Source organism: Ovis canadensis, chromosome 14 (genome assembly GCF_042477335.2).
Source record: "Ovis canadensis isolate MfBH-ARS-UI-01 breed Bighorn chromosome 14, ARS-UI_OviCan_v2, whole genome shotgun sequence".
In the NCBI taxonomy this organism is placed as follows: Eukaryota; Metazoa; Chordata; class Mammalia; order Artiodactyla; family Bovidae; genus Ovis; species Ovis canadensis.
The window spans coordinates 27,204,286-27,216,409 of record NC_091258.1 but is presented as its reverse complement, the minus strand read 5'-3'; the positions used below and the strand labels follow the sequence as shown (position 1 = coordinate 27,216,409).

The window sequence follows — 12,124 nt, the reverse complement described above, 5'->3', positions numbered from 1 at the left end:
GGGGCACCCCAACTTGCCTTCCCCTGTTGCTGTAACTCATCACACAAACATGCTGACTTCCAACAACTTTATCTGACAGTCTAGAGACCAAATACAAGATCCAGGGAGTGGGTGGGCATGGCTGCTTCCTCCTGGAGCCTCCAGGGAGACTCAATCTCAGATTCTCCATCAGCCTGCCTCTGTGGGGAACATGTGTGATACCGGGTCCTCCAGGAGCCCCTGTGGGTCCCAGAGAGGGTAACTCTGGCCATCACGCTACCCTCCCCCACCCCCCCTTTTCCCTGCATCCTGTATACAAAGCAGGGGGCCTCCACCAGAGACCCTCTAGCTCAGCAGCCCAAGCCCAGGCCAGCCTGGCCCTCATGAGACTCAGGACAGGGAGAGCAAAGTGCATCATTTTCTGAAAGGGAGTAAGACGCCCAGCACATGTCCACCAGGCTCACAGGGTCTCCTCTGCACGGGCCAGGCGGGCCAGCTGTTCCATGACACCTGCCAGGTCGGCGGCCTTGTCCAGCTTGACGTAGGTGTCCGTGCGGATGCGGTGGAGACTGAGCCAGTCAGGCAGCAGCTCAGAGAGGAGCTGCAGGTGCTTCTCCATCTCCCCTGCAGAGAGGGGAGTGTGAGGCTGGGCACCAGGACCCTGTCGAGCCTCCCATAACAAGACAGGAAAAGATGCCGCAGTGACCTCGCAGCCTCGCCCAGCAGCTCACACTCCCACGGAGACCCCACCATGGGCTGCCCTGCCTTGAGAGAACAGGCAAGTCCCGTGGGGCCTCAGGAGGTGACCCCAGGTGTACGGTGCCCACCCTCACTCCGCACTCACCGGGGCTCATGGCTGCTCGGTAGCTGCCCACCATCCTGGCACAGGCCACCTCCATGGTAAGCGCCGGCTTGCGCTCTGACACAAACACGCCGCGCAGCACCCGAGCCAGTTCAGGCAGCCGCTCAAGCCGCTGCAGCCGCTGCTCCTGCTCCGGGCGCCGTGTCATCTGTGCCAGCTGCTTCTGCGCCTCTTTGGCCCGGATCTGTGGTGGGCATCAGTGCTCAGGGGCCTGTCTCTCTCTTACACACACACACACCCCCACACACACACACACACCATGGAGACGATGAACACTCACTCGCTCCAGCAGGGCCTGGGACACCCCCTTCAGGGCAGAAGGTGGGGCAGCAGGTGGAGTGGCTGGCTGTGCCAGGCTGGGGGACCTGGGGCTCCTAGGCTCGGCTGTGCGCTGGGCCAGGTCACTCAGGGCCTTCTCCATCTGGGACAGGTAAGAAGGGAGAGGTCAGGGGAAGCCTCCCCCGTCCAGCTGCAGGGGAGCCCCCAGGAGCCCTGTATCGAGCCCAGGTTCATTCCAGCACATTCAGGGCCCATGCTCGCCTGCCCAGGGCAGTGCCTGCCGGTGGGTGGTACTCCACGGTGGGAAGGGCATGTCCACCCATGCTGAGGCCCGTGGCCAAAGGGGGAACCTGTCAGACACCAACATGGGGGTCAGGCCGTTCCACCCCAGCCTTACCCTGGGTGACATCAGGCTACGGGCACGGGCCAGGACTTCCTGGGCGGTGGTCAGCTTCTCCACAGTGGGCGGCTGGGGCAGCTCGGCCGGCTCGATGTCAGGCACCCCATCCACATTGAAGCGGGGGTGCCAGCGTGTCAGCTGGTCCTCTGGCACTTCCATCGGAGGGTTCAGGGAGGCCAGGAAGGCCTATGTGAGAAGGGCACCCGGTGACCCTGGGCACATCTGCCCAGTTCCTGTCCCAGCTGAGCAATGGGCAAGTTACTTCACCTCTGAGCCGCAGGGGCTCAGCTGGGCTGGGGGCAAAGCAAAGAGCACCCAGAATCATCTATGGGACTCTTCCCAAGCCTCTGGGGGCCAGAGGCTGCAACCCTCAGTTCCCAGTTTGCCCAGCCCTACAGCCACCCACGTGTAGAAGACGGCCAAGCAGAGCAGTTAGAAGAACTCTAGGATTCAGCCTTGGGAGGAGCCCATTTCCTGTGGATCCGATGGGACCACAACAGCAGGGATAACTAAGCACGGAAGCTGGGGTACCTGCTCACCCTGTGATGCTCCCGGACTCGGGCCACCAGGTTCTGGCTGAAGACCTGGCGCCGCTGCAGCAGGCGTGACGCCGTGAGCTGGGGGGCCGCACTGCCAGCCTCTGCAAGAAGAGTCAGGGCCTGAGCCCTGGGGCCAGGCCTACCCAGTCACCCAGCCTGTGGGTCTCAGATGAGGCCCAGTGCCTGCCACCTCACACCCATGCTCAAACTGGGCAGCGTCCCAGGCAGGAACCCAAGGCCTGGTACACTCACGCTGGTCCAGCAGCGGCTCAATGGTGAGCTGGTAATCGGACCTTTTGATGCCATCCTTGAAAGTGGGGACGAAGCGCTCCTGGCGGAAGTGGTAGGAGCCGGGGTACACAGTTTTGATCTGGCCCACATTGCGCTCCTCAAAGCGTCTGCGGGAAGAAGGTGCAGGGGTCAGAAAGCTGGGGCAAGAGGGCACACAGATGTCAAGAGCAGGACGAGGCCCTGGCCCACCCCACTCACTTGCGCATCATGTCCTGGACACCCTGCTTGACTTTAGCGAAGGTTACGGTCTCGGAGCGGTTGTAGAGCATACCCACGATGGTGTCCATGCTGCGGAACATCTCGGCCAGCACCTGGTACTTGTAGGGCAGCACAAGGCCCGGGGGCCCAGGCTGGGCCAGGGCATGGAAGCGCTGGTAGGCTGGCACCTGCTCTCCACTGCCAGGAAGGGAGCAGGGTTGTAAAGGAAGCACCAGACCCACCCCCTCCAGCGCTCAGCGCTCACCCCAACATGCCTCCCCGGCACAACGAAGAACAGAGACAAAAGCGTGGCTTCAAACCCAGCCGTCACCCAGAGAGGTCCACAACCACCTCCAGCCCTGGCTTCCTTGCCTCTAAGAGGCATATGATAACCATGTGACCTGGGGGTGCAAGACACACATGCAGCCGGGCAAAACGTACCCAGTAACTGGCCCCTCTCCCAGACAGAGGCTGAGACCTGTGGACTATGCTGACCCCCTTGGAAGGAGCGATCCTTACACCCAGCTCAGCCAGGTCCCCTTACACCCAGCTCAGCCCAGCTTCATCAGGCCTCCCATCAGCTTACCCTTTCCTGGGGTGCCTAGCCACCCAGGACTCACCATGGGCCCTCCAGGCGTCCCTCATCCTCTGGAGCACTGGGTTCCCCAGCATCCTTCTGTGCACTTGCTTTCAGCTCCTGGACTCGTGCCCCCAGCTCCTGTGCCCGCTGCAGGCACGACTTGAGCTCAGACACGGTGACCTTTGAAGGGACCTGTGGAAAGGGTGCATCAGTCCGCCTGTCACCCCACTCCAGTCCACCTACCCTGCCCTCGGTCCAGCCTCCTCACCTTGTTCTCCTGGGCTGCCAGGCAGGGTCGCCCACCAGCTGAGCGAGCAGCCTTCTTTGTCTCCTTGCTCTGTGGAGAAGGGTGCTCTGGCGAGACAGGGGCAGGCGGGGAACTGGGGCCAGAGACCTATGGGAAGGACCCCAAAGGTGATGAAACCACAAGACCCTGGGGTGCACCGTCTCCCAGAAAGCATCTCTCCAGTCCCCTCGGTTAACCAGGAGACGCCCACTCCCAGCCAGGTCGAGTCATCCAGGCCCGACCCTCGCCCAGTCTTGCAGACGAGCCTGGTGTTAACCAGCCCGCTGGCCCTCTTCCAACATTGGTCAGACCGGGCATCCCCGCCGTCTCGGACGTCCTCGGGAAGAGAGGACCCCGCATACTAGGTGCACGTGACCTGGCCCAGCCCCTCCTCCCACTGGGGTGGATCTAGGTTCACCCCGGGCTTCCAGGCCCCCTGTCGGTGCCCTCTTCCAGGGCGGGTCTCTCCAGCAGCCCCGCCTCCTCCCCGCCCGGCACCAAACGCCTCTCCACGGGTTCCCTCCCATCTGTCCGTCACCCCAGCCTCAGTTTCCCCCTCCCCTCCGCGCCCCGCGCTCTCACCGCGTCAGCCGGCAGCCTCAGCCTCTTGCGCGCGGGCGGCACACGCTCGTCGCGCGTGGGCTCGGCAGGCGGGCGGGCGCGCTTGCGGCTGCTGCCAGGACCCGGAGCCGCGGCGCAAGCCGCGGACTTGGCAGGGCTCGGGGTGCGCCACGCCGGCTTGGCGCGCGGCAGCGTGGTGCTGACCCCGGGCCGGCGGCGCGCAAAGAAGTCGGTGAGGCGGCGCTGCGCCATGACGGAAGCGGCGGGATCAGAAGCAGCAGGAGCACTGCGGTCGGCCGGCGGGCGGAAGTGGAGCTGCGCTTCCCGCGGATTTTCGCGCCGCACCCTGGCTCCGCCCCCGCCATGGGCGGGACCATTGGCACCACGGCCAGGGGAGTTGGCGCGAGAGAGACGCTCCCGGGCGCATGCGCGCTGGTCCTCTCGCGCCGCTCTCGCTCGGGCTGCGCCTGCCGCGCATTCGCCACTCGGAGGGCCTGGGGTCATTGGCTGTGCCCATGCTATCTTCCAGGCCTTGGCGCGGTTTGCGCTGGGCGGGGCAGATCCGAGTGGGCGCCAAGCCAATGCTGTCCTGGCAAAGAGGGAAATGGTACGCTGCTTCCAGCGGAAATTTAAGCTAATACGGTGCAGTAAAGCTGGCGTCAGACTGCTCGGACCTGGAGGGCGCTGTGCACGTGGGAAGCGCATCCTGGGCCTGGCCTGAGGCTCGGTGTGTGGATCCGGACGCTGAGGCAGCGGTGGTGCGCCTCTCGGACCGAAACCACTGAATTGCACACTTCTTTAAGGGTGAACGTGATTATCGAGCTATCTGGCAGGTTTCTTGTCTGTGGAATTCCCATCATAGAAGAATGCAGTTAGCCCGGTCCTGAAGTCTGACCGCAGCTCTGGGAGGAAACTAAATAACAAGGGTTGTCTTTGGGAGGGGGTGAAAACTGAGACTAGACTGGCGTTTTACTTTGCCATCTTTGCCAAGTTTTGTGTAGAGTGTGAATTGTGCCTTTAGAAAAGTTAAAGGAACAGAAACATCTGTCGGGCTGCTGTTTGCAAAATGACAAGAGTGAGAAAGTTGGGAGCCGCGGAGACAGGTGGATATAGAAGCATCGTTTCCCATATGTCATAAAGGGTGTCCGCAACTAGGTCCATAGTTTGTTAACAGACAGGAGCAAGCTATTCGTGGGCCGAGGCTATAAGGCTGCATTTTGCTACAGTTTTGTTTGGTGTGTGTACTCTTGAGTCACCCAATAAAATTTTTAAAATCTACTTTATTGAAATATAGTTGCTTTACAGTATTGAGTTAATGTCTGCTGTATAGCACGGTGATATTTTACACACACACATACACACACACACACACCCTGGAGAGTAGGCATTTGGGGGTCAATATGCCAGCAGATTTGGAAAACAGCAGTGGCCCCAGGACTGGAAACGGTCAGTTTTCATTCCAATCCCAAAGAAAGGCAATGCCAAAGAATGCTCAAACTACCGCACAATTGCACTCATCTCACATGCTAGTAAAGTAATGCTCAAAATTCTCCAAGCCAGGCTTCAGCAATACGTGAATCATGAACTTCCAGATGTTCAAGCTGGTTTCAGAAAAGGCAGAGGAACCAGAGATCAAATTGCCAACATCCACTGGATTATGGAAAAAGCAAGAGAGTTCCAGAAAAACATCTATTTCTGCTTTATTGACTATGCCAAAGCCTTTGACTGTGTGGATCACAATAAACTGTGGAAAATTCTGAGAGAGATGGGAATACCAGACCACCTGACCTGCCTCTTGAGAAATCTGTATGCAGGTCAGGAAGCAACAGTTAGAACTGGACATGGAACAACAGACTGGTTCCAAATAGGAAAAGGAGTACGTCAAGGCTGTATATTGTCACCCTGCTTATTTAACTTATATGCAGAGTACCTCATGAGAAACACTGGACTGGAAGAAACAAGCTGGAATCAAGATTGCCGGGAGAAATATCAATAAATCTCAGATATGCAGATGACACCACCCTTATGGCAGAAAGGGAAGAGGAACTAAAAAGCCTCTTGATGAAAGTGAAAGAGGAGAGTGAAAAAGTTGGCTTAAAGCTCAACATTCAGGAAACAGAGATCATGGCATCTGGTCCCATCACTTCATGGGAAATGGATGCGGAAACAGTGGAAAGTGTCAGACTTTATTTTTTTGGGCTCCAAAATCACTGCAGATGGTGACTGCAGCTATGAAATTAAAAGACGCTTACTCCTTGGAAGAAAAGCTATGAGCAACCTAGATAGCATATTGAAAAGCAGAGACATTACTTTGCCAACTAAGGTCCGTCTAGTCAAGGCTATGGTTTTTCCTGTGGTCATGTATGGATGTGAGAGTTGGACTGTGAAGAAGGCTGAGCGCCAAAGAATTGATGCTTTTGAACTGTGGTGTTGGAGAAGACTCTTGAGAGTCCCTTGGACTGCAAGGAGATCCAACCAGTCCATTCTGAAGGAGATCAGCCCTGGGATTTCTTTGGAAGGAATGATGCTAAAGCTGAAACTCCAATACTTTGGCCACCTCATGCGAAGAGTTGACTCATTGGAAAAGACTCTGATGCTGGGAGGGATTGGGGGCAGGAGGAGAAGGGGATGACAGAGGATGAGATGGCTGGATGGCATCACTGATTTGATGGACGTGAGTCTGAGTGAACTCTGGGAGTTGGTGATGAACAGGGAGGCCTGGTGTGCTGCAATTCATGGGGTCACAAAGAGTCGGACACGATTGAGCGAGTGAACTGAAATGAACTGAACTCAGCCCTGGGGCCAGTTCCTTCTCGAGAGAACTGCCCACCCACCTGCATTGATGGAGTGTGTCCACCCTCCCTGACATGGCCCTCTGGTCTGAGGGGCAGCTGAGCCAATCAGAACCTCTTCTGGGACCCAGGACTCTGGAGTTGGAATCCCCTCTGTCTCCTCTGGTGGCAAAAAGTGAGATGGAGGAGGACCGCCACCTTCACCAGGTGTGTAGAGACAGAGTAAGGGGCTTGTAGCCCCAGAGAAGAACTAACTCAGATTGTTGTTAATACTTTTCATTTTTATCTCTTGTGAGGCCCACGTTTTTATGAGGTACCCTCGATTCCACCCCACACATCTGCCTCTTTTGCTTAAAGTGCCTGGGTGGATTTCTATTTCTCCCAGCCCAAGGAGTCTTGGGGCTTCCCAGGTGGTGCAGTGGTAAAGAATCCACCTGCCAATGCAGGAGATGCAGGTTCAATCCCTGGGTTGGGAAGATCCCCTTTTGTGACAAGGTTCCACCTGACATGTCAGGTTAGTTTGTAGGTGTGGAATGCTCAGAGAGGACAGTCTGGCTGAAATGCTTGGACAGGAGAGAGACCAGATGGCCAAGGGGCCAGGGTCCTTGTCTGTGGATGTTTACTCTGCAGAAACTTGGAGATCTGGGACTGTGCCTTCAGTCATTTGATCAACCAGTGTTTACTGAGTGATGAAGGACCACAAGGAGAAGGGACTCAGGCATTGAATATTAATGACCAAAGTGTGTATGCTTACCACGTGCCAGGTCTAATCCTGAGACCTTTGTACATACTGCTGCATCTGATGCACACAGCTACCTAGGACGTAGGTTCTACAGGTATGCCCATTTCATGGATATGAAGACTGAAATCAGAGAGGTTGAGCCACTTGTTTCAGGTCACAGACCCTGCAAGAGACCCGAGCTAAAATTCAAACTCATGCCCCCACTGCTGGCCAGCCCACCCATCTGAGGCGAGCCAGAGCCTGTGCCCACCCAGATGACCCCCATCCCTGACTGGAGTGACTTAGTTTGGTCCCTCCACCAGCTCCTTGAGAGGTCTGTGGGCGTAATCTCTGTCAGCCAGGCCTGTTCTGGATCTACATACAGGAATATCGCTAGTTGTGGGCTGACCTAAACTTTCAACCTGGAGGTTGGCCAGGGGGACTGTCATGGTTTCCAGTTTGCTTTTCCTGCAGAATTCCTCAGCCCAGGGTTTGGTCTCATCAGGCCACAAGCTGAAGTTTACAGACTTGGGCAATCTGGTGCTGTCACTCCCTCCACCACTGCGCCCTGGTCCCAGACAGCATCCCCAGTGTGAGGCTGGATTTTCTTCATATGCTTTGACCAAAACAGCTCATCACAGCAAATTGGATGTGGAACAGCTGTAAGAATCCAGCCACCTCCTATTCAACCAGACTTTAAAGTGACTGACAAAAAGCAAAAGAATGCCACTCTTCCACTAACATTTTTTGTCTTGGGAAGTACAACTCATTTTCATTTTCTTTAAAGTGTGGGTCCATCAGTGTTATTTTTAATGATTTAATACATAGGCTTTTAAAGCCTCTGTTTTAATTTTTAATATGGCAAATATTGATAGCTATAACCCACATCGACAGTAATTTTTAGGGGTGTACAGCTGGGGTCTGAATAAGTGAAGGATCTGCAATCAAACAGCCCAAGTGGAATCTGGCTATGTGACTCCACACAGATGGCTGCACCACCCGAGCCTCAGTCTTCTCATCTGTAACAAGGGATGGTAATACCACTTGGCCCATGAGGATTAGCGTGGGTGAAGTGCTCAGCACAGTGCTCGGACCACAGCCAGTTCAAGCAGATGGGGCTTGCCATCATCACCATCACCACCATCACTTTAGCCACACCGCAAAATACGAAGAGTTGCAGTAGGTACCGAGTTTGGACCACAGCCATGTCTGACTTCCCTAGGATCCACCCAGCCCCACTGCTGCTCCTGCCAGTCTTGCCACCTTAGTACCTGCGTCTCTGATCCCCAGTGCTGTATCTTGGCACCATTTACATGTCACAACAACTACCCAGGATGTGTAGCCACTTACGGATTTTACACAGTTTCAGAAAACAAAACTAGCTGGCCTCTGCTGAGGTGTGCTGTGTGCAGGCCCTGGTCCCCAGGACTGGAGTGCCTTATCTGTTTCACCCTACAAGTGCTATCCCATTTTGGGTGAAGAAACTGACTCTCCTGGCACACAGAGCCGGTGCACTGGGGAGCTGTGTCTGTATCCCTACCTCTGCCTCTCAGCCTGCTGCTCTTTCTTCTGCAGTCAGAGACTTGTGGTAGAATTCAGGCTTCTGGGGACTCCCAGGGACCTGGCCGAAAGCCCCCACTGGTAGCCACTAGGGTGCTTTTAGTGGTCTTGGCTTGTCACACGAGGTCCGTGGCCAAGAATGGAGGCGGTTTTTCACCTTCAGTGAAGACATTTGGATCTCAGCCAGGATCCATCTGCACTTCGCTCACTGTCCACCAGGCAACCTTGGGCTCCATAACAGGATGGGACAAAGTGGAAGCCACTGGTTCCAGGGTGAGTGACCCAGGAAGTCTCCCTTTCTCCCCTCCCCAGGCCTGAGTCTCCTCGTCCATACCAGGGAGACCTAAAGGGAACTTGGTGTCAGCAGGCTACTGTGAGAATCATGGGAAAGGGAACTGAGCCTGAGAATCTCACGGGATGATGACAGATACTGTCCCCAGCACTCTTAGTTTCAGAGCAGGTCGGGGTGGGGGTGGGGCACTGTCTTGCTCCAATGTCAGTGTCTACCACAGTTCAGGTCCAAAAGAAATGTAGCTGGAGCCATAAGTGTAGTTTAAATTTTTTAGTAGCTGCGTTTAAAAAGTATAAAGGATAAGGTGACAGTTGTGAGATAAATTACCCATATTTCCAAGATGTTATTTCAACAAGTCCATATAAAATTTACTATTACCATCATCATCATCACGAAGTACTAATCACTAGTACCAATCATATGAAGTGAAGCCTGTATTTCACACTGACAGCACATCTCAATTTGGAGAATGCTAAATTATCATGGAAATACTCGATCTTTATTTTGAAATCATGAAACTGGAAGAGTGGAATCACGCGCCCAAGTTATTCTAAGTAGACTTAAAATTTTCCAATAAGGGCAAAAAGTGTTAAAATTAGTTAAAGGCAAATGCAAGAGCAGCCAGAGGCCCCCCACTGCGCACCGGCCTGTGGAGCCAGGAGCAGGCAGGAGCGGTGTGGACGACCAGGGACCAGAAACAAAGAAGAGACGGTGCGAAGGCCCTGCGACGCAAGAAGACGCGGCCAGAGGTGAGGGCCAATCCCGGGTGCAACCCGCGAGTGGACGCGCACCACCCGGGGCGTGAGAGCGATGCGCCCTGGAGATGCCAATCTCGCAGGCGCCGGACTAGTGGGGGCTAGGCTAGGGGCGGGGCCTGGTTGTCCGTCACGTGGCGTTGCCCACCCAGGCGGTGGGGAAACCACGTGATGGGCGGGGCGAGCCCGCGGGGGCGTGGCTGTCTCCCGGGGCGGGGCCGCGCGCCAAAGCGGCGGAGTTCCTGGAGCTTCCCAGTTGCCGCCTGACAGAGTACCTCAGTCGCGGCGTCGGCCGCCAGGGGGCGCCGGGCTACCTGGTCACCACAGCCCCAGGGTCTTGTCACGCTCCGGCTTGCCTGTGACACCCGAGTGCGGTCACCTGCTGCCCTCCCGGCGCACCGTTTGCCCACAGGGTGGCCCCACTTGGCGAGACGTCCTAAACCTGCGTGAACAACCTGAGACAACAGAGACGTTCCTGAGACCGAGGGGCTTGGGTCCAGAAGCCAGATGACCCCAGCGTCTGCCCAGCGGGGTTCTTTCCCTCCCGGAGGGTGGCGATGGGCACCTCTCCTGAGGTAGCCGCGGCCCGTGGACTACCCCCGAGGCGCTGTAAACGTCCCTCCTCTGACGCCTTGAGGGTCTGCCGCCCGTGAGCAGGGGTTGTCCGGCCTCTGAGGGCTCAAGTCCAGCCAAGTGGAAGGTGAGCTGGTGCTGAGAACTGGGGCTGGAGTGAGGCCGCCGTCCGTCCAGCACTCGCCGAGCGCCAAGTGTGCTCGGGGTACCAAGCCCTGGGGACCTCGGGGAGCCACCAGTGCAGAAACATACCTTGAACAAGTGTATAAAGGGGCCCCTGGGAGGGCTGGACCCAGGGGGGCCGCCGCTGTGGGCTCTGACTGAGCTGGGGGCCCCTGGAGCTCAGGCAGTGAGGGCATGTGCTGGTGGGAGGGGGCAGGCTTGGCCTCAGAGGGCATCTGGTCTCTCCTGAGGGCAGTGGAAGCCACGTGCTGGCAGGATTTTCAGACACTGGCTGGGCAGGAAGCCTGGGTGGACTGACACCAGGCAGGGGTTGCTGCAGGCACCTGGGCACAAGCCCCTGGCTTTGGATTAGAGGAGTGGGCAGGCCCGCAATCAGGCCACAGGCCGACTCTCCCACGGGATGCTGTGTGCCCTCGGTCGGGTGAGCACACTGCCCAGGAGGGTATCCTATGTGTCCGCAGGGCCAGTATTGCAGGGTGCTGCCTCTAGGGCGGTGCTCGGGTGCGAGAACTGATTGGTCACCAGCACGGGGCAAAACTGGCACATCCAAGGACTGGATGAGGAGGGCCTGGCCCACGACTTCGGGAGTTGAAGGCAGGACGGACAGTGTGGCCAGGGCAAGTGTGATCACCAGCCCACAGAGAACGCAGAATACTGTGATCAAATTTTAACTTTCTCCAAGGCTGGTGGGGAGAAAGCGACAGGCAGATCCATACGTGCAGAGGACGTTGTGGGGCTAGAGGCCCGGAGGAGGCTGCGGCAGCCTGGCTACTGAGATCGGACAGCGTGGGAAGGGAGGAGGGTTGAGCATGACCCAGCAGGACCGCCAGCTGACCTGCTCACCTGGTGATGCCCACCTTGTCCTGCCAGGCTCGGGTTGGAGTACCTGGTCGCTGAGGCTGCCGTGTCTTGGGCAGCATCTGCCTGCTGCTCTGCCCAGGGTTGGGGGGAGCTGCCCTGGCACACCCTGGTGGTCTGCCCTGAGTTCCTTCAGCATGTTGCTGGGGCAATGGGAGCTCAGAACACCACCGTCTCCCCAACAACCAGAGTGAAGAAGATGCAGAAGTGATGAGAGACACTGTCTTCTGCCTGTCACACCTTACTCGCCTCAGCCTGAGTGGGACCTGAGGGGGCAGGGGTCCTCTGCTCAGAGAGCCCCTGGAGTCCTCAAAGCCAGCCCAAGCCTCTGCTGCATCTGGGACCTGGCAGAGGGGGGCAGGTCGGTTTGGATTGTCCTTGGGCCCGGCAACCCCTTCTCTGAGCTCAGTTTCCT

General features: G+C 57.0%; 1 protein-coding gene across 1 annotated transcript; it reads right to left on the bottom strand.

Annotated features, from left to right (window-relative positions):
- Window positions 1-53: 53 nt before the first annotated feature.
- CDT1 (chromatin licensing and DNA replication factor 1) lies at window positions 54-5,252 on the bottom strand. The gene is made up of 10 exons (XM_069552644.1): window positions 3,997-5,252; window positions 3,397-3,522; window positions 3,169-3,320; window positions 2,549-2,746; window positions 2,312-2,457; window positions 2,060-2,160; window positions 1,518-1,706; window positions 1,122-1,262; window positions 824-1,025; window positions 54-603 (listed from the first exon to the last, which is right to left on the bottom strand). Exons 1-10 carry the CDS (start codon window positions 4,678-4,680, stop codon window positions 440-442), a joined length of 2,103 nt encoding a protein of 700 aa, XP_069408745.1. The 5' UTR covers window positions 4,681-5,252; the 3' UTR covers window positions 54-439.
- Window positions 5,253-12,124: the final 6,872 nt, after the last annotated feature.